At 41.9% G+C, this 22,742-nt stretch overlaps 1 protein-coding gene across 4 annotated transcripts in view; it reads right to left on the bottom strand.

Annotated features, from left to right (window-relative positions):
* The window catches only part of LMLN (leishmanolysin like peptidase), a 79,053-nt gene that overhangs the window by 10,632 nt on the left and 45,679 nt on the right, over positions 1 to 22,742 (bottom strand). For 3 of the 4 annotated variants that reach the window (XM_023214888.1, XM_023214887.2, XM_023214886.1), the window contains exons 13-16: positions 17,857 to 17,989; positions 14,981 to 15,140; positions 12,144 to 12,274; positions 1,021 to 1,231 (exon numbers count right to left, since the gene is read on the bottom strand). In XM_023214888.1, the coding sequence (XP_023070656.1) occupies positions 1,021 to 1,231; positions 12,144 to 12,274; positions 14,981 to 15,140; positions 17,857 to 17,989 (635 nt within the window). The remainder of the gene's footprint in view (positions 1 to 1,020; positions 1,232 to 12,143; positions 12,275 to 14,980; positions 15,141 to 17,856; positions 17,990 to 22,742) is intronic. The other variant, XM_023214889.1, reaches the window with a different exon arrangement.

Here is a 22,742-nt window from a genome sequence, read left to right as displayed (position 1 = left end):
TGGGTTCAAGTGATTCTTCTACCTCAGCCTCCCAAGTAGCTGGGACTACAGGCGCCCACCACCATGCCTGGCTAATTTTTTGTATTTTTTTTTTAGTAGAGATGGGGTTTCACCGTGTTAGCCAGTATGGTGTCAACCTCGTGATCCTCCTGCCTCAGCCTCCCAAAGTGCTGGGATTACAGGCGTGAGCCACCGCACCCGGCCAACACTGCATAAGATTTTTATTGTTCATAATCTGAAATGTCAAACTGCCATAAAAATCTCATAGGTCATTTAAATCACAACTTTAATTGTGAATTCATGAATTCTGCTTTTATACTCTCAGCAATGCGTTCTCAGCCTCAGTTGGAACACCGTCAATTTCAAGGGGAATGCATTCTTTTCAAGAGTGTCTTCTGCATTCCCCTCCTGCTTCTAAAGGGTTTAATTGGCATCTGTCTCCTCACAGCTTCAATCTCTTGGTGCCAGTTCCATTCTCTGGAGTCTCAGAACGAGCACATGGTCCTATTCCTCAGTGAACCCCCAGTCTTTGCCAGCCCTGTCTTTTTGTCTCATTTTGCATGTGTGTTATTTGTGCCTCCTTGCATTTTTCTCCTCTTTGTGGGTATGCCAATTCCTTTTTTGAGTATCTTTTCCAGATCTTTCCCTCACTTTCACTTCAGCTGATTATGATACAACTAAAATATATTTAATCACTTTTTGTATTTAATGAGCAGCATTTTGTTTACCCTTAATTTCCAAATGAATGGATACAACGTTCACTTTTTGTGGTCTTTGATGAATAATTTTGTGCAACTCAGAGGTTCTTCACCAGAAAGCCTTGCTCTTACTCACAAGTGTCAAGTTGACCTATCTTAGATTTCTAATAATGGTGGGAAGGAGGATTTTCCCATAAAAATGCGATCAGAAGGGAAGAAACTCAACTTGTTTTAGAGCTTCCTTGAAGGGATGCCAACATTTTATAAGAGAAGTTTGCCCCTTTACTTTTCCTTCTGTGTTCCAACCATAGAGAGCACTCACCCAGTGGCAGAGCTCGGGTCAAGTTGGTAGCTGGAGGATCTGTTTCTGGAGGACAGAGCTCACAGAAGTCCCAGCACGATGGGCAGAGCAGGTTTCCATCATGAATCCAGCCATTCATCTGGATACTGATGGGGAGGACCTGCCCAGACCGACTACACAAATATGAAGTATCTTGGACCCAAACTTTCAGACCTTGAGGAGAACAAGAAACCTTCAAACAGGAAAAAATATATAAAAATAATAAATATCAGGTCAGTAAGATTCTAAGAGATTTCTCCTTCAACTACAGGAAAATACATTAAAATTTACAAAAAACATTGGCAATAAAGCACAATTTGCAGTGTGGGCATATCTTTAACCTCATATAAAGAGTTAAGGCCGGGCGCGGTGGCTCAAGCCTGTAATCCCAGCACTTTGGGAGGCCGAGACGGGTGGATCACGAGGTCAGGAGATCGAGACCATCCTGGCTAACACAGTGAAACCCCGTCTCTACTAAAAATACAAAAAAAAAACTAGCCGGGCGAGGTGGCGGGTGCCTGTAGTCCCAGCTACTCGGGAGGCTGAGGCAGGAGAATGGTGCAAACCTGGGAGGCAGAGCTTGCAGTGAGCTGAGATCCGGCCACTGCACTCCAGTCCAGGCGACAGAGCGAGACTCCGCCTCAAAAAGAGTTAAGTTGGCCAGGCGCAGTGGCTCACACCTGTAATCCCACACTTTGGGAGGTTGATACAAGCAGATCATGAGGTCAAGAGATCGAGACCATCCTGGCCAACATGGTGAAACCCTGTCTCTACTAAAAATACAAAAATTAGCTGGGTGTGGTGGCAGGCACCTGTAGTCTCAGCTACTCAGGAGGCTTAGGCAGGAGAATCACTTGATCCTAGGAGGCAGACGTTACAGTGAGCTGAGATCGCGCCACTGCACTCCAGCCTGGCAACAGAGTAAGACTCCGTCTCAAAAAAAAAAAGAGGGTTAAGTTATTAAGGTCCTAAAAGAATTACACTCTGTGTGGCAGGAGTTCTTAAACTTTGAATCTAGCACCTTTTAAAGAATCTGATGGAAGCTATGGACACTTTTCCGAAGAATTACAAGGGGGCACACACACAGAGCTTTTACACACACCGAGTTTTTTTCTTTTTTTTTTTGAGACGGGTCTCACTCTGTTGCCCAGGCTGGAATACAGTGGTGATTTTGGCTCACCGCAGCTTTGACTACCTCGGGCTCAGGTGATCCCCCACCTCAGCCTCCTGAGTAGTTGGGACCACAGGCATGTGCCACTATGCCGGGCTGATTTTTGTATTTTCTTGTAGAAATGGGGTTTGGGTTTTGTCATGTTGCCCAGGCTAGTCTCAAACTCCTAGACTCAAGTTATCCATCCACCCTGGCCTCCCAAAGTGCTGGGATTTCAGGCATGAGTGACTGCACCCAGCCAAAAATTTAACTATTTAAAAAAAACCCTCAAAGTTGTTTTCTACAAAGACTTCACATTCAATTATGCTACTTCCCTTTAAATATTTCTGAAACTTCTCTCTTGGAACTATCTTCAAAGTCAGTGCACGCTTTTGAACCTGTCTGATGGTAGCAAATTTTTTATGTGGCAAGTAGATATAATTTTTGGAAATAGCCCGAAGTTGCCCAGAACCAAGTCCAGTAAAGGTAGTTGACTAAACTGGTTAATACAAGGTGTGACACAAAATTACTAAGATTGATTTCCTTAGGTGACAAACTACTTCTAAAGATAATTTCAAAAGAAAAGTTCAAGCCGGGCACAGTGGCTCAAGCCTGTAATCCCAGCACTTTGGGAGGCCGAGACGGGCGGATCACGAGGTCAGGAGATCGAGACCATCCTGGCTAACACGGTGAAACCCCGTCTCTACTAAAAAATACAAAAATAATAGCTGGGCGAGGTGGCGGCCTGTAGTCCCAGCTACACGGGAGGCTGAGGCAGGAGAATGGCGTAAACCCAGGAGGCGGAGCTTGCAGTGAGCTGAGATCCGGCCACTGCACTCCAGCCTGGGCGACAGAGCGAGACTCCGTCTCAAAAAAAAAAAAAAAAGAAGAGTTCAAAAGTATATTTGAAGTCATTTTGAAATAACTCTATCATCAGTTAAGTTGAAATATATCACTCTTTTGAAAATTTGTTTTCCACAAAAACAAACAATGAAGTGTGACCTCTTCTATAAGTCTGTCTTTCAGTGATTCACATCAAGTAAGCATCAACACAGCTACAGTGCAACGTCATTAATCTTTAAAGTGAGACTCGGTCGAGCACTGTGCTTGGTGCTGAAAAGGATACTAAAAGAGTACATGATACAGTGCCTGCCCTCTAGCAGTTTCAATTGAAGAAAGATGAGTAGGATACAAATTTTTTTTTCAGCTGGGCACCGTGGTTCATGCCTGTAATCCCAGCACCACAGGACACCAAGGTAGGCAGATCACCTGAGGTCAGGAGTGTGAGACCAGCCTGGCCAACCTGGTGAAACCCCATCTCTACTAAAAACACAAAAATTAGCCAGGTGTAATGGTGGGCGCCTGTAGTCCCAGCTACTCGAGTGGCTGAGGCATAAAATCACTTGAACACAGGAGGCAAAGCTGAGATCCCATCACTGCACTCCAGCCTGGGTGACAGAGTGAGACTCCGTCTCAAAAATAATAATAATAATAAAAATAATAATTTTTTAATAAAATACTAACAGTATTTTGAAATTAGAAGTAAAAGCAAAAACTGAACAGTACCAGACTATTTTATGATCAAGAGTCAATAAATGGTAGAAACAAGAACAAATATTAGAAAGTTTCATGGAAGAAAGCATTTGTATCCTAAGGCTGTACCCAGGATTTGGATCATGGATCACTGTAGGGCAGATATTACAGGCTGGGAAGCAGAATGCACATGGCTTAGAGATGAGAATTACATGAGAGTGTTGATAGACAAGGGGAAAACTCCCTTGCTGAAGTTGAAGTATTCTCATTGTGGAATTCTGGGAATTAAGTGTGGGCAGGAGGGTAGATGTACAAGTAGTAGCAGACATAATAGACTCAGGAAAGCTGAGTCAAAAATCCAGCAGCAGGAAGAGCCAGGAAGAAACTGATTTGCAGAACACAAAGAAGGCTCAGGACTGCCACACCCGCACCTGGTACCAAGAAGTAAGAGCTACAATTAAAAGGATTAGATAAAAGTCTATTTCAGAAACAGACCCCAGCATTCCTCCTCCTCACCTGGACCACTGTTTGTTCCGAACCCAGCTGATATAGTTTGGGTATTTGTCCACTCCAATCTTCTGCTGAGATGTGATTCCCAGTGTTGGAGGTGGGGACTAGTGGGAGGTGTTTGCCTCATGGGGATGGATCCCTCATGAATAGCTTGGTGCCCTCCCCATGGGAATAAATTCCCTGGAGATCTGCTTGTTCAAGAGATCAGGACCTCCCTCCTCTCTCATTCCCTCTCTATGTGATATGCCTGCTCCCATTTTGCGTTCTGCCATGATTGTAGGCTTCCTGAAACGTCACCAGAAGCCCATGCCAGCACTAGGCTTCTTGTATTCTGCAGAACCATAGAGATTTATTTTTTGGAAAGGGTAAAACAGAGTTTTTCTGTTCTGCGGGAAACTAAGTACCGGTGAGAGCTGGGCTGCCATCATGAAAATAAGGACTCTTAAGTTTACAGGTTACATATCGAGACTACTTAGCATTTGAAATTGACTTACTTCCTTGAACTCTCACAGCATAAACTTCAGGCGGGAGACTGGTAGTTTCTGACAAATCTGAGCAGTCAAAAGGGAAACCCCTCAAGACACAGATATTAAACGTTTTGGAAGGAAGGAGCCCTATAGTGAAGCCTACAGTCAGCAAGCCCTGTGTGTGCTCAGAGCTTCCAAACTGGCTGCCAGCCACTTCTTTTTTCTGTTTTCTTTTTTTTTTTTTTTCCTGTGTAGCTGGGATTACAGGCACCCACCACCACACCGGGCTAATTTTTGTGTTTTCAGTAGAGGAGGGGTTTCACCATTTTGGCCAGGCTGCTCTCAAACTCCTGACCTCAGGTGATCCGCCCGTCTCGGCCTCCCAAAGTGCTGGGATTACAGGCGTGAGCCACTGTGCCAGGCCCCAGTCACTTCTTGAATATGAACAGGCTGTTAATGATCACCAAAAATAGAATCAACCCATTAAATTTTGGAATACTGGGGCTTGTGGCAGGTGGGGATGTGGTATGCGAAGCTAAAATTAAGAATTCACCAGCTTCCAGAGAAGAAAGAAGGAAGATTCTGGCAATCGAAACTCAGAATGACATTGAGACTTAGCATACAAAGGAAAAATGCTCTCACAATTCTGATGGAAAATAATTTTCTTTCTTTTTTTTTCCTGCATCCAATCATTCATTAGGAAAATAATTTTCAAAAAGAAAGCTACACCCACCCAAGCTATTGAAGGATGGCAGAACACACCACTCCAAAATATGCTATTTTGGCACAAAGGTTTCCAGCTAAAGGGACTTAAACACAGCAGACCCAACAACACTGTCCTGACCTCCCCCTTTCCTCCTGAAAGCAGGACATAAAACTCCCACATGAATAAGGTCCTTCCTTTTCCAGAAAAGAAACCTTCTTATCACCAATACAGGGAGTCAAAGCCAAAGAATTTGGTACAAACAGACCTTCTTAAAATAATTTTTAGCTTTCTTTAGCCTCCCCCTACATTTTACTTTTCCATAACTGTCTCCCTTGGTTCAACGTAGTATAAAAGTATATAGGTTTTACCACTTCTTTGAGTTTTCATTTACTCATGTGGGCTCCTGTGTCATGTAAAACTTAGATTAAATAAATGTGTATGTTTTCCTCCTGTTCATCGGGCTTATGTCTACTTCATTCTCAGGCCTAGCTGAAGACCCTGAGGGCAGAGGTGAAGCAGGTAAAGACCCACCTTCCCACGCTATCAGCAGGTGTCACAGTAGAACAGTGATGCTTTCAGACATGCAAGTCTCAACGCTGTTCTCTGTCACATACTCCTCAAATCTCCACTAGAAGATATGTTCCATTAAAATTAAAAAGAAATCCAAAAAAGAATATGACACAAAATCCACGAAGTAGGAGATCCAATATGAGAGAGACAGAGGGACCAGAGAACCTCCAGGATGACCCTGATGTGAGATCCCAGAGGGGCCTCCAGGATGACCCTGACTCAAGATCCCAAGATGCCAGCTGTGCTGCCAACATAGGGTTACATAGTCGAGATGAGCACAGGCCAGAAATGCTCAGAAGAGATTTCCCCAAGATGAAATGGATAGAACACCTCGGGCATCTGGTTGTACTGAAAGATGAGCCCAACTGGGAGAACAGCTTAGAATTAAATTAGTGCTAAATACAAAGAAAACTGATTTCATGAAAAAACAAGATATTAAATCCAGAGAATGAAATACTGGGGAGAACGGGGAAGTAATCATTGCCTGCTACCAGGTGCCACGTTTGCATAGTCATCCCCATGGTAACGTAAACAGTTAAACAGTGAGCACACATTGGTCCATAATCACCACTGGGGGAAGGGGAAACAAGAAGTATATGATGGGAAAATAGGAAGTGAACACAGCAAGAGGAGGAGGTGAACCAACTCAATTCTTATTTTCTAAAGTCAACAGCTAACATCTGAAATTCAAACCTCATGAAAGAATAATAAAAGCTTTTTAAAAATAAAAAAGCAGGCCAGGTGCAGTGGCTCACGACTGTAATCCCAGCACTTTGGGAGGCCGGGGCAAGTGGATCACTTGAGGTCAGGATTTCGAGACCAGCCTGGCCAACATGGTGAAACCCCGTCTCTACTAAAAATAAAAAAAACTAGCTAGGCATGGTGGCAGGTGCCTATAATCCCAGCTGCTTGGGAGGCTGAGGCAGGAGAACCACTTGAACCTGGGAAGCAGAGGTTGCAGTGAGCCAAGGGATTATGCCACCTGCATTCCAGCCTGGGCAACAGAGCAAGACTCCATCTCAAAAAAAGTAATAATAATAAAAAAAAAATAAGAAAGCAAATAGTAAGTCTCCCCTGACTCCTCCACCCCCAACAAAACAACAACTAAGAATTGAAAGTGAAGACTCTGGGAAGAAGTAATAAACGTTAGGGAAGTAATAACAGAGGCTCTAGTTTTTTGTGTGTTTTGTTTGTTTGTTTGTTTTTGAGATGTAGTCTCACTCCATTGCCCAGGCTGGAATGCAGTGGTGCAATCTCAGCTCACTGCAACCTCCGTCTCCCAGGTTCAAGAGATTCTCATGCCTCGGCCGCCTGAATAGCTGGGATTACAGGCATGCGGCCACCACGCCTGGCTAATTTTTGTATTTTTAGTAGAGAGAGGGTTTCATCATGTTGCCCAGGCTGGTCTAGAACTCCCGACCTCAAGTGTTAGCCTCAGCTGGACCCAAAGGGCTGGGCTTACAGGCATGAGTCACAGCGCCTAGCCTGAGGCTGTAGTTTTTTGGAAGCAGACAACAAATTAGTTTCAAACGACTTGCATGCATAAGTTTGATCAAAACTAAAATTTAAAAAGGATCAATGTGGTCGTGGAAGTAAGATGAGAGGAGGGAAATTCGTTAGGAAACTGTGAAGTGATAATGGCTTGAACTATGAAGGTAAATCTAAAATAAAATAGATATATGAGATTTCAATAGGGGAGTAATCTAAAGACTTAGTCTGTATTGATCCGTCTTTACAGAACAGAGAGTAGAAAACAATCATTCTGGTTTCTAATCAGAGAGACTGGGACCAGTGCTGGAAGCAACACAGCTGAAATGCAGAGTTGTTGAGAGAAGGCTCATAAACTGGATTTTGGATGAACTGAATTCAGAGTGATCAAACTGCAACCAAATGTAATTGTGACATCCACAGTCAGTTCAGACACGGGGCTAGAATGATATAAGATGATACTAAGAATGGCTCTTTAATACACACCACAGAACAGTACGTGTAACTTGATACTATTGGTGTAAAAAATGAAACAAAAATATAAATTTGTGCCTGCACAGAGTTTATCTTTAGAAGGATACAAGAAACTGGTAATGTTAATTCCCTCTGAAGGGAGAAATGAGTGACTGAAAGACAGGGCTGGGAAAAAGGCTTTTCCTGTACATTCTTTTGCATCTTTTGAATTTTTCACCATGTGAATTGCTGACTCATTTAATAAATATATAAATTACTTAAAAATTTATATTAAAAGGTGCCGTCAGCACAAACGGTGATGTGGTAAGGCCCAGGACCTCAGTTTCATCAGGAAAAACGTGCTAAGAACACAAAGGGTTGACAAGAAAACACGCACCTCAAGGTGTCTTTTGTACAGAGATAATACAGTCCCCTTTGAACTTGCACCTGAAGCATTTCATCCCACTTTTTATTTCACTTATCCTTATTTATGTTCGTCTCAGCAATTATTTAGCCACAGACAGCCAATCTGTAACTTATAACAAAGCCCATTTCAACAACTCATTATCTTATGGACGCATATCCTACAGGTGTCAAAGCCCACAGAACATAAAACCCCCGGAGTGAACCTAATGTGAATGTGGACTTTGGATGATGATCTGGGTTCATCGACGGCACCAAAAATACCTCTGTGGTACAGGATGCTGACGGTGTGGGAGGCCACGTGTGTGTGGAGCAGGGGAATATGGGAACTCTCTGTACCTTCTGCTCAAATTTGCCGTGAACCTAAAACTGTTCTAAAAAATAAAGTCTATTAATAATAAGAAAAAAGAAACCTCAAAATAACACCAAAAACCCCTCAACAACAACAAAAAACCTAGTTTGGTAGTTCCTAGAAAAGCTGAACATAGAATTGCCATATGATACAGCAATTCTACTCCCGAGAAGACTGAAAACAGGGACTCAGACAGATACACGGAAGCCAGTGTTCACTGCAGCAAGATCCCAACAGCCAAGAGGTGGATGCAAACGACCTAAGTGTCCGTCAACTGATTCAAAACATGACAGATCCATACAATGGAGTGTTATTCAGACATATAAAGGAAAACTGTTCTGATACACGCCACAGTATGGATGTGTCCTGACAACACCATGCTAAGTACAAGAAGTCAGGTGCAAGACAAATACTGTATGATTCTACTTATAAGGACTACCTAGATTAGGCAAATCTACAGAGAGAACGGAGAATAGAGGCTGTCAGGGCTGGCGGAGGAGGAACAGGGAGGGATTGTTGAGTGAGTACAGAGTTTCAGTTTTTGGGATCATGAAAACCTGTGAGACACAGTGGTGATGTGCACAACAACGTGAATGTATTTAGTGCCACTTAACTGTACAAGTAAAAACAGTTACAGTGGAAATTTTTGTGTTATATCTATTTTGCCACAATTTTAAGAAAACAAAGCTCAGCAATCCCTCCCTTTCTCCTTTCCCCTTCCTCAAAAGCAATTACGTGTAAAGCCGTTAAGTGAGGCAAGGTAGGTGATCTGTATGGAGGGGCAGAGGGAGGCATGTGACCGGGAGGTCACACAGAGTTGGCCGGGTGAGGAGGGTGATGGGAGTGGGAGAAAGTGGACAGGATGTGGATAGATCAAATGAGTAAACATACTGAGATGACAGGAGCTGGATTTCTCACTGTTGGTGAAGGAAGTACAAATATGAAAAGGTGGAAAACTAAAATAAATCCTTTGGTGTCAGACAAGTTCTCACACCAATGGAATCAAACCGACCTTACTGATGCAAACTCATGGTTACACACACAGTCACAGGAGAGTGTACTGATACATATACATATATTTCCTGCCTTACTAAGAGGGCCTGATGAACTGGTATTCCCAGTTCCCAACTGCTATTATCAATGGCAATGAACAGTGTAATCAGCACCCAGATCTTAGTCTCTAAACACCACACTCCACTGAAAGTAACTGGAGGTCTTTAGAGAAATGGTTAATTCCACGTCAGGGACAGACAAAGAACACAGTGAGCTTAGAATATCTTGTGACAGAAAGAAAAGAAATATTCTGCCAAGCATGGTGGCTCATGCTTGTAATCCCAGCACTTTGGGAGACCAAGGCAGGAGGATCAGTTTAGGCCAGGAGTTTGAGACCAGCCTGGCCAATTTTTGTACTAAAAATACAAAACTTAGCTGGGTGTGGTGGTGCATGCCTGTGATCCCAGCTGTGCAGGAGGCTGAGGCACAAGAATCTCTGGAACCCGGGAGGCGGAGCTTGCAGTGAGCCGAGATCGTACCCACTGCACTCCAGCCTGGGTGACAGAGTAAGACCCTGTCTCAAAAGAGAAAAAAAGAAAAAAAAAGTTAATTTTCCATAAATCGTATGGCATGTGAAATATATCTTGACAGAGCTATTACCAGGTGAGGCAAAGTGGCTCATGTCTGTAGTCCCAGCACTTTGGGAGGCTGAGGCAGGTGAATCACATGAACCCAGGAGTTCAAGGCCAGCCTGAGTAGTATGGCAAAAACCTGTCTCTACAAAAACTAAGAAAAATCAGCCGGGTGTGGTGGTCTGTGCCTGTAGTCCCAGCTTCTTAGATGGCTGAGGTGCGAGAATCGCCTAAGCCTGAGAGTTTGTGGCTGCAGTGAGCTATGATCGCGCCATCGTCTCCAGCCTGGGCGACTGAGCAAAACCTGTCTCAAACAAACAAACAAACAAACAAACCAAAAAAAAGCAGTTACCAAAAAAAAAAACAAAAAGTTAATTTGATAAGTAACTTTAATGATAAGAGTTAAATTTCCAGTTACAAAAGTCCGTTTAGTTCTTGCAGCTGAAATGGCCCGGGAATGCCTTATTGTTCATTTCTCAGGCTTATGCTCTCCTCCCTGACACCCATTTGTAGGGTGCAGAATATTCATTACGTTGGATGCTCCTAAGTCACAGAATGGCTACATCTTTGTAAGTTCTGAATAAGGTGATGTAGTCATGTAATATCAGATGTGCAAATAAGATAATTAAGGAAACAGTAGGCGAGGCATGGAGGCCCCCGTCTGTAATCCCAGCACTTTGGGAGGCCAAGGCAAGAGGATTGCTTGGGCCGGGCGCGGTGGCTCACGCCTGTAATCCCAGCACTCTGGGAGGCCGAGGTGGGTGGATCACGAGGTCAGGAGATTGAGACCATCCTGGCTAACACAGTGAAACCCCGTCTCTACTAAAAATACAGAAAAATAGCCGGGTGTGGTGACAGGTGCCTGTAGTCCCAGCTACTCGGGAGGCTGAGGCAGGAGAATGGCATGAATCCAGGACATGCAGCTTGCGGTGAGCTGAGATCACACCACTGCACTCTGGGCGACAGAGTGAGACTCCGTCTCAAAAAAAAAAAAAAAAAGAGGATTGCTTGGGCCCTGAAGTTCTAATCTAGCCCAGGCAACATAGTGAGACCTCTTCTCTACAAAAAATCAAAAACGTAGTCAGGTGTGTGGTGCACACCTGTAGTCCCAGCTGCTCAGGAGGCTGAGGTAGGGAGGTCGCTTGAGCACAGGAGGTGGAAGATACAGTGAGCCATGACCGCACCAGCACTCCAGCCTAGCTGACAGAGCAAGACCCTGTCTCAAAAAAGAGAAAAAGAAAAAAAAAATTGTAGTTTGCCCTTTTTGGATTTCTAATTACAAAGGAAAAAACACTCTATTATTAATCAGCAACTGATATATTAATTATTTTTTCTTTATTTTTTTAGAGACAGGGTCTCACTTTGTTGCCTAGTATGGTCTCGAATTCTGGGCTCAAGCGATCCTCCTGGCTCAGCTTCCCAAAGCGCTAGGATTACAGGCGTGAGCCACCATGTCCGGCCTGATTTACTAATTCTTATAACCCATGCAGTCCTCAGACCTTTTGAAATAAAATTGTACATTTTTTCCATTACAAAGTAATACTTGCTCAAGAACAAAAGTACATATTTGCCATTACTTCCTCAGAATATATGCCCAGAAGTAACATTACAGAGATTATATACATATTTTTAAGAGGCAATTTTTCTAAAGAAATGACAATATTTTCATAAAACATAAGCATCTAAACTAATATTTACATAAACAAGATAAAGCAGTGATCAGTAAATTAATTACATAAAAATGTAAAAATATAATTTAAAATATACAACCATAAAAGGGATAAAATCACACAATATTTGGCATAACTAAAAACAAACATAAGCTTACCTGATAACATCCGCTCCCCCAGTCTGGGTAACTCAGCTTCCTCTCACACTTTTCCATAACAAATGCTGATTTCTGAATTAGACAAACTGAATGAGGTCCATACTTTTCAGCACCATAGTTCTTAAAAATTTCTGAGGCAAAGAAGAAACGTCTCCTTAAAAATTGACTTCTGGCTCAAAGAACAAGAAACTGAAGCATTCCATTTTTATGATTAAAAGTTGCTTTAAAAATCAGACATGTTTCATGGAAATTTTAAATTTTAAAAATTAGGATAGACAGGATTCCAAACTCACACTAGGTTCTTAATGATTAACAGGAGAAAACTACTGTATCAGACACAAGGGAGTAAAACTGGGCCCAAAGTTTTCTAGGTTAAATATATAGAACTAGCACTAAGAATCACTAGACCACAAGACACCAAGATAAGAACCATCTTCACTGGTGGTCTAAATAGAAGGCATCTCCAAATGACCCATGATAGTATGAGGCCAAGTGATTTCTATAATGCAGACTTTTGGGGGGTGTTGCAACTTTTGAAAACTTTCTTACATCTTCAACTTGTGGCACCTCCTGGAAGTCCATAAATATTAGGTTGGTGCAGAAGTAACTGCAGTTTTTGCATTACTTTAACGGCAAAACCAGAATTACTCCTGCACCAACCTAGTAAGATGCTGATCTAATCTCACATTAAGCACAAACCTGGAGAGGACAGGGTGGAATGAAAGGCCTCTAAATACCTAATGGACGAAGGGACAAAGCTCTTAAACCCAAGCAATAATTTCCTCTCTTTAGACTCTTCACAGTAAGTTTTATTTTGGGAAGTAGAGAGTTCAATTAGCCCATTTTGAAATATTATAAAGATAAGTGTTTTACGTCAGTTTTGATAAATCTTAACATATAAGAAAAAATGCAAATTAGAATAAAACAGAATTCTTTACTTCTTTTGAGTTTCAGAGTCTTTGAAAAGTATAGTGATCCGTGTCTAAAATGGGGTTCAGGGCTGGACGTGGTGGCTCAAGTCTATAATTTTCACACTTTGGGAGGCTACGGAGGGAGGACTGCCTGAGGCCAGGAGTTTGAGGCCAGTCTGGGTAACACAGCAAGGCTCGTGCGTGCCTGTGGTCCTGGCTCTGGGGAGTCTGAGGCAGGAGAACCACTTGAGCCCAGGAGCTACAGGTTACAGTGAGCTATGATGGTGCCACTGCACTCCAACTTGGGTGACAGAGTGAGACTTCATCTCTAAAAAATAATAATAATAATAAAACAGAATTCAGCAAACTATAACCCTCAGGCCAAATCCTAGCACATTCATTCATTTACATATTGTCTGTAACTGCTTTCAGACTGTAACAGCAGAGCTGAAGAGCTGAATCAGGAAGCCAGAGACTTGACGACCCACAAAGCCTCAAATATTTATAATTTTGCCCATTACAAAAAAACTTTGCCAACTCTAACTCTAAAACAATAACGTGATAGTATATCTCTGGCAAATGCATAACCGACAGATCCGTGCATTTCTTTTGCTTTAATACAGAACTGCTGAGTAGTTACAAGTTGTTAGGATATTTATTTATTAATTTATTCTGTATTTTTATGTGAGATGGGGTCTCACTGTGTTGCCCAGGCTGGAGTGCAGTGGCATGATCTCGGCTCACTGCAACCTCCACCTCCTGGGCTACTCAAGCAATCCTCTGGCCTCGTCCCCCTGCATAGCTGGGACCACAGGTGTGCACCATCACACCTGGCTAATTTTTTGTATTTTCGATACAGACAGGGTTTCACTATGTTGCTCAGCTGGCCTCAAACTCCTGAGCTCAAGCAATTCACCTGCCTTGGCCTCCCAAAGTGCTGCGATTACAGGCACGAGCCACTGTGCCTGGGCAGGACATTTATTAAATAGATGAGTGATCGGGAAAAATGACTGCAGGAATCCAGTTACATCTGCCAAGTTTAAGAGTAAAAGGTAAGAATACAAAAATTTAGAATTTAAATGCCTTAGTCTGTAATAAAGTATGGAATGGGGTGGGAGTTTGGAGACTAGGTTAAAACTTCTGATGAACACAGAGAGAAAAACTACTTACTGCCCTTTCTTACATCAGATGTGAGAACATTTCTGTTTACAAAGGTAATTAGTATGAGCAGTAACTTATTGCAGAATATCCAATTGTTTATTCCTTTGACAGCTTATTTATTTATATGTGTTAGGAGGAAACAAGTAATACAGTAATATATCTTACTGGCCATGAGAGAAAAACATTGTTTTGATATCTGAAGAGTGACATGTTGCTTCTAACTTACATAAAACGCACATTCCCCATGAAAGGGAAAAGCAGCTTATCTAAGGTATTTTAATAAAAAGAGGTTGGCATTGGAGGATCTTGCACTGACACAAATTAACTATATTACTTAGTATCTATCCGCTTATCTGGGAAATACAGTAATATCTTCCTTATGTTTTTCATAATGTTTTCAGAAGAATAAAATGGTAAGAATGAAAGTGGTTTGCAAATGGAAAGTGCCATGCAGCTGGAAGGTATGACTAAAACATAGTGTGTGCATGCATACACTAACAATCCCTTCGCTAGGTCAGGCACAGTTGTAAGCACTTACTACATAAATTCATTTAATTCTCACAACTCTATAAGTATTGTCTCCATTGTACAGATGAAGAAACAGGCAGAGAAAAGCTAAGTCACTTCTTACATAAGGATAGCAGCTGAACTATAAAGCAAATTCAGACCATTCTGCTCTAGGGTCTGTGCCCTTAACCACTATTCTATATTGCTAAAACATAATTTTAATATGTATATTAAATTTCATTTCACTAGCCGACTAACCTGGTTGATTTTCCAATATTCTACAATCTGAGCTGCGCTGATATTCACCACTTAAATGCCAACTGAATTCCTGACTGAAAGGGCAATAGTCAGCAATTTCCACAGAGCCACCATAATAAGGCAAATCTTCTGCAGGTATCCCACTGAGTTCATCAAAGTACTGCAAAACAAATATTGGGAAGACAAGAAAGTAAGAAACATTCTGTATAAACAAGAGGAAGTGCACAGGTAATATCTTGCAATCCTCTAACGCCATATAACACACGATACTAAAGTACTTTTCTTCACCCACTGCACCAAATAAAGAAGACAGTAATAAACCACCAGAGGAGTAATTTAAGGTTGCTGTAGTTCTACAAATAAGCAAGGTAAGTAAATGAGTCTTAAGTTATGTATTACAATGTTCAATTAGACTAATGTTTTAAACGAATGAAATAGTTTTAATTATACTGAGTAAAAAGAAGTTTTAAGAGTTGACAAAATAGCTGGGTGCGGTGGCTCAAGCCTATAATCCGAGCACTTTGGGAGGCCGAGACGGGCAGATCGCGAGGTCAGGAGATCGAGACCATCCTGGCTAACACAGTGAAACCCCGTCTCTACTAAAAAATACAAAAAACTAGCCGGGCAAGGTGGCGGGCGCCTGTGGTCCCAGCTGCTCAGGAGGCTGAGGCAGGAGAATGGCGTAAACCCGGGAGGCGGAGCTTGCAGTGAGCTGAGATCCAGCCACTGCACTCCAGCCTGGGCGACAGAGTGGGACTCCGTCACACACACAAAAAAAGAGTTCACAAAATATAAAACTAATGCATAAAGTTACAACATTTTAAATATATTTTTCAAGAGTTTTTAGGAGGCAGTTTACACGTTGTTTTGACAAACTTGAAAAAATTAAAATCTGAGAAAATAAATGAGATCATATATAAAAAATACTTTGAATACCAAAGGTACAAGGCACCAGATAAATTTTATTGTTCCTTTCTTTTTTAAAGTAATTTTATGGCCGGACATGGTGGCTCACGCCTATAATCCCAGCATTTTGGAAGGCCGAGGTGGGCGGATCACCTGAGGTCAGGAGTTCAAGACCAGCCTGGCCAACATATAGTGAAACCCCGTCTCTACTAAAAAAAATATATATATATACAAAAATGAGCTGGGCATGGTGGTGCACAGCTGTAGTCCCAGCTACTTGAGAAGCTGAGGCAGGAGAATTGCTTGAACCTGGGAGGCAGAAGTTGCAGTGAGCCAAGATCACACCACTGCACTCCAGCCTGGGTGACAGCAAGACTCCATCTCCAAAAATAAATAAATAAATAAAAATAAAATAATTTTATGTGTTTTTTCACCCCTGGATGCAAAATTTTTAAAGATTTCACCCCTGGATCTTTAATTTTTAAAGATGTTACATTTTTGAGTTATATTACCATGCCTATGAATACATTTGCTATTTTATGGTATCTGAAGCATTCAGTGAGCTTATCAATATGTGTAGGAAGCTTAAAATTCAGCAGCTTTATTTTAAGTTAGCTTCTGAGACATCATTTCTGACAAAAGGTTCCTTTGTAAATAGCAGGTAAAGTTGAGGCTTTTTAAAGATAGCTTTGGCAACAAGAAATGTAAAGGTCATGGACAAGCGCAGGGGCTCACGCCTGTAATCCCAACACTTTGGGAGGCCGAGGTGGGTGGATCACATGAGGTCAGGAGTTCGAGACCAGCCTGGCCAACATGGTAAAACCCTGTCTCTATTAGAAATACAAAAAGTAGCCAGACATGTTGGCTCACACCTGTAATCCCAGTGCTTTTGGAGGCCGAGGCACATGGATCACTTGAGGCCAGGAGTTCAAGACCAGCCTGGGCAACATGGCAAAACTCCACCTCTACTAAAAGTATGAAAATTAGCTAGGCATGGTGGCTCGCAATTGTAAACCCAGCTACTCAGGAGGCTGAGGCACATGAATCACTTGAACCTGGGAAGGGGAGGCTGCAGTGAGCTGAGATCATGCCACTGCACTCCAGCCTGGGCGACAGAGTGAGACTCCATCTCAAAAAAAAAAAAAAAAAAAAGTCTCCAAAAAAAAAAAAAATGATAAAATATAAAAAGAAACATAAAGGTCAAATCAGAGATCCAGACAAGGTATGTGGGACCATTTCCTTAATCTTTCAGATCAAATCTTCTTGATGAATCAAATCTTTTCCAAAGCAGAGTTTCCAAGTCTTCTAATTAATTGGATTAGAGTACTTAAGTTATTTTCTTTAAAGATTTTTTTCTGGCCGGGTGCAGTGGCTCAAGCCTGTAATCCCAGCACTTTGGGAGGCTGAGACGGGCGGATCACGAGGTCAGGAGATCAAGACCATCCTGGCTAACACGGTGAAACCCTGTCTCTACTAAAAACTACAAAAAACTAGCCGGGCGAGGTGGCAGGCGCCTGTAGTCCCAGCTACTCGGGAGGCTGAGGCAGGAGAATGGCGTGAGCCTGGGAGGCGGAGCTTGCAGTGAGCTGAGATCCGGCCCCTGCACCCCAGCCTGGGTGACAGAGCGAGACTCCGTCTCAAAAAAAAAAAAGATTTTTTTCTGTGTACATTAGAGGAATTTAAATAGCAAGATTTTGGAAACAATTAGAAAACATAAACAGGTAAAAACAGATCAAATATTCAAATTCTTCTTGCCATTATTATAAGACACTGCTAGAGTTTAACTAAGTGCTATCAATTAGGACATTAGTTATAAAGAAATGGAAGCATTATTCCATTTTTTTTCTAACTTATGGAAAACAAACAGGGCCTTATAAATTAAGAAACTTAAGAGAATTTACTCTTTTAATTACAATGGAGACTACTTTTGAAAAGCTGATTCCTACAATTGTGCCCCAGACCCGTTTTACCTGGTATTCCTGTGGTAAAGGTTTAGGGAACTTCTGCAAATTACACACTGCAACTGCTCTCTGGTCCTGTCTGCAAGTTAACTGCAGTGGGTTACTTCTGAGCGTGTCACAGTAAGGGCTCAGCATCTGCCTCCTGCAAACAAAGAGAAATACCACGGTATCAAACTTTAAAGAAAATATTGCAAGTCCATTAAACAGCCAACAAATGGAAATCCAGATCCTGGCCTAAAAATACAAACCTTCATAATTAACAAATGGGATTCTCAGAAAGAGATGGAGGTAACGTCCCCTCTGCCCTGCAGCTACAAAGAGTGAAATTTTCTCTATTCAATAATCTGACAGTTTGTTTAACTGACCACCTTCACCAGACAATCTTATTTTCCTGTGCAAAATAAAGATTATGTGAATATTCCTAATTGTTACCAACTTGTTCTGTTCCATTAAATGTAATCTTGAAAATAAAATTTGAAAAAAGGGCATGTAAATTATTAAAAGATATTAGAATCTGTTGCACTGTCTTGCAAAAACAACCTTCAAACAACCTGTAATTCTTAGCAGTCATCAAATTGACAATTTACAATATAAAAATTATATTAATATAATAGCAATTTTATAAATAAAATCTCAGTATTCCTAAATAACAGAAATCCTATTAATACTGGTCTACCAAACTGTAATAGAATCACTGACAATTTTCCTCTTCGTCCATATTTCTTAAGGAAAAAAAGCCTGTATTAAATAATTCTTACTTTAAGGAAAATTGAGGAATTGTCTTATTTAAATGAACACGGTGTATCAGCATACATCTTTAGGGAGTTACAGCTTCCTAAGATGAAACATACAAAATACTTACCACAGTTTTCAGCAAATTGGAAGCAGCACAGTGTAACAGGAAAGCAAAGGTTTGGAAGTAATGGCACAGGTCTGGGTTCAAACACCAGCACCAGCCACACTTCTGTGGAAGTTACTTAACTTTCCTGACTTCAACCGCAAAGCACTCAGTGCCTGGCACATGCAGGCTACTCAATAAATGTAATTTCTGCAGCTTATACCATTTTCATAAAATCTTCATAAAAGGCAATATTTTAACTTCCCATGATAAAGCTTCGAATGAATATGGAGGTTCATATTCCAGTAGTTCTTAATCAGTTACTTTCTTGATACCATGAAAGTCATTTCTGTTTTTTGTCTAAAACCAAAAGGCATATTATATTTACTTTAAATTACATAAAATGAGTTTTGGCTAAATGAACAAAGAAGAAAAAAGAAGTTAAAAGTTAGTGATTTTAAACATTCCAAAGTTAGAGCTGTCTAAGATTCATGGCTTACAAATTCCAGAGAGGCACTGTCCAGAGAGCTAGAAAAGGCCTGTCTGTGCTGCCCGATGTGGTAGCCATCGATCATGTATGTCACTTGAAAGGTGACTAGTTAACTGAGCAACTAATTTTCTTTTTTCTTCTTTTTTTGAGACGGAGTCTTGCTCTGTCGCCAGGCTGGAGTGCAGTGGCGAGATCTCGGTTCGCTGCAAGCTCTGCCTCCCAGGTTCAAGCGATTCTCCTGCCTCAGCCTCCTGAGTAGCTGGGACTACAGGCGCCCGCCACCACAATTACAGCCGGCTAAGTTTTGTATTTTTAGTAGAGATGGGTTTCACTATGTTAGCCAGGATGGTCTCGATCTCTGGACCTCGTGATCCGCCCACCTCAGCCTCCCAAAGTGCTGGGATTACAGTCATGGGCCACCGTGCCTGGCCCTGAGGAACTAAATTTTAAATGGTATTTAACTTTAACTAATTTAAATATAAGTTCAGCCACATGTGGCTAATGGTACCACATTAGACAGTATAGCTCTAGAGTCAATATTCACATCAAATGAGCTAGGCAGAGGAGTTGGGTGGTTTATCAGTTTTAGTTGCTTCAAACATAGAAAGAACCTTATTTTAAGTATGTGTAGATTGAAGTGATTCAAATAAGTATGGTTCTGCCTATGCTCACTCAACCAACCCCTTCTCACACTAGTTTCCCAGCAACGGAGAAGAGTCACAGTTGACGAAGCCCAGAAATGAGGCATTGGCTCCTGTGCTCAAGAACCGCCGCACTGGAATCCCTCACACACACACAGGCAGACGGGGTCTGTGCTGCCGGAGGATGGCTTCTATCCTGTGAATGATTCTGGACTTCAATGCTCCCAGGTGGGACATTTGAATGATTATGGGACATTTGAATGATTATGACAGGGGTCAGCAAACTCAACTCTTCGGTCGAATCCTGACCACAGTCTGTTTTCTTTCTTGTCGATTTTTTGTTTTTAAAACAGGGTCTCGTTGCCCAGGCTGGAGTGCAGTGGCACAACCGCACAACCATAGCTCACTGCAGCCTTGATCTTCTGGGCTCAAGCAATCCTCCCACCTCAGCCTCCCAAGCAAGTGGGACTACAAGCATGTGCCATCATGCTCACTTACTTTTTGTAGAGATGGGGAAGATGACAGGAACATGGCCGTGCCCATTTGTTTTGCCTCTTGCTGTATAAGAGCAGAGGTAAGTAGTTGTGACACAGATTGTAACAACCCTCAAAACCTAAAACATTTACTATTTGGACTTTAAAAAAAAAAAGCCTTGCTGGCACTGGCTTATGAATCAAAGGATAGAAGAGAATTCAGGGGACCCACGGCTTTGGTTTTTAAGAATAAAGAAGTAGAAGTCCCTTCTGTTTCTGGTCTTAGGTGATGCTATAATTGGGATCAAAAGGGGAATAAACAGAGTTGCAACTGTTAACAGAAAAATGAACAAAAACCTCCCTGAGCTCTTGCCGCTGCAGTGTGAATTACAGACTTCCCCTGACACACCGGGACAGTGGTTCCCAAACTCCATCACACAGTAAGATCACTCGGGAATTTAGTAAAACAAACTCACACAATGCTAGTGCCTGGCTCTTAGCACAGTCATGATTTAATTTGTAACCTGGGTATGCAGAGATTTTCAAGTTCTCTAGATGATTTTCATAAGCAGCAAAATTTGAGAACCCCTAACTGGCAGATCAGGCTGTAGTGCAGGGTTAACAAGCTGTCCCTAGAGTGGCTGCCGGTGCTTCCGGCTACTGCCTATTATCTTCACATTAGGGTTACAACCCAGAGGTCAGACTCCTTAGTAGAAACTACAAGTGATTTAAATTGCTTTATGACCTAACGCAGGTAAGAAAAGATGAGAATACATTTTCTTTTCTTTCTTTTTTTTTTTTTTTGCAACAGGGTCTTGCTGTCACCCACACTGGATTGCAGTGGCATGATCACAGCTCACCACAGTTGTGACCTTCTGGGCTCAAGGGATCCTCACACCACAGCACCCAAGGAGCTGGGACTACAGGGCCATGCCACCATGCCAAGCTAATTTTTTTACTTTGTAGAGATAGGGTCATGTCGCCTAGGCTGGTCTCAAACTCCGGGGCTCAAGCAATCTTCCCTCTTCCCAAAGTGCTGGGATTACAGGTGTGAGCCACCACACCATACCTGACCCACCAGGGGAAATTTTTTTAAATATAAAAAGAGAAATATAAGCACCACTTCCAATTCCTGGAAGATGGACTAGATAGGCTTTTCCCTATTCCTCCCTCTAAGTACAACTAAAAACCCAGTCTCTGTAAATTAAAGAAATAAAAGACGACTCTGAAGGGTAGAGAGAAGTCACACTAGTCAAGGACTTCAGGACTCAAAGACTGACGTGGTGGTGAATTCTCTCAACAACTGATAGACCAACTAGGCAGGAAATCAGCAAGGATATAGAAGGACTTAACACCATCAACCAACAGGAAGTAACTGACATTTACACAACACTCCACCCAACGTCAAGGACTTATCAACCAACAGGATGTAACTGACATTTACATGACACTCCACCCAACAAAGTGAAGAAGGACTTAACACCATCAACCAACAGGATGTAACTGACATTTACACAACCCTCCACCCAACGTCAAGGATGTAACTGACATTTACACGACACTCCACCCAACGTGAAGAAGGACTTAACACCATCAACCAACAGGATGTAACTGACATTTACACAACACTCCACCCAATGTCAAGAAGGACTTGACACCATCAACCAACAGGATGTAACTGACATTTACACGACACTCCACCCAGTGTCAGAATGTACATTCTTTTCAAGTGCCCATGAAACGTGTATAAGATTGGCCAGGCATGGTGGCTCACGCCTGTAATCCCAACACTTTGGGAAGAAGCCAAGGCAGGTAGATCAGCTGAGGTCAGGAGTTTAAGACCTGCCTGGTAAACAGGATGAAACCCCGTCTCTACTAAAAATACAAAAAATTAGCCAGGCGTGGTGGCGGCCGCTGGTAGTCCCAGCTACTTGGAAGGCTGAGGCAGGAGAAGAACTTGAACTCAGCACCAGAGGCTGAAGTGAGCCAAGATCATACCACTGCACCTCAGCCTGGGTGGCAGAGTGAAACTCCATCTCCAAAAAATTAAAAAAATTAAAAAAAAATAACAAGCTAAGACCATATCTTGGGCCATAAAACAAACCTGAACAAATTTAAAATAACTCAAATCATACAGCATATATTCTCCAACTACAATTCAACAACAAAAAATAACAGAAAAATTTCCAAATACTTGTATACTAAACAACACTTCTAAATAATCCATGGGTCAAAGAAGAATCTCAAAGAAAAATTTTTAAAAATATATTGAACTGAATGAAAATAAAAATACATTGAAATTTGTGAGACAAAGCTAAAGAAATGCTGAGAGGAAAATGTATAGCAACAAACAGCTACATTAGAAACAGGAAATATCTACAATCAATAAGCTCAAAAATCGAGATTAAGAACAGAAAAATAGGCCAGGCACAGTGGCTCACGACTGTAATCCC

This window comes from Piliocolobus tephrosceles, chromosome 2 (assembly GCF_002776525.5).
Source record: "Piliocolobus tephrosceles isolate RC106 chromosome 2, ASM277652v3, whole genome shotgun sequence".
In the NCBI taxonomy this organism is placed as follows: domain Eukaryota; kingdom Metazoa; phylum Chordata; class Mammalia; order Primates; family Cercopithecidae; genus Piliocolobus; species Piliocolobus tephrosceles.
Note: the sequence above shows the minus strand (reverse complement) of the source record. Positions and strands in the feature narration are given on the sequence as shown.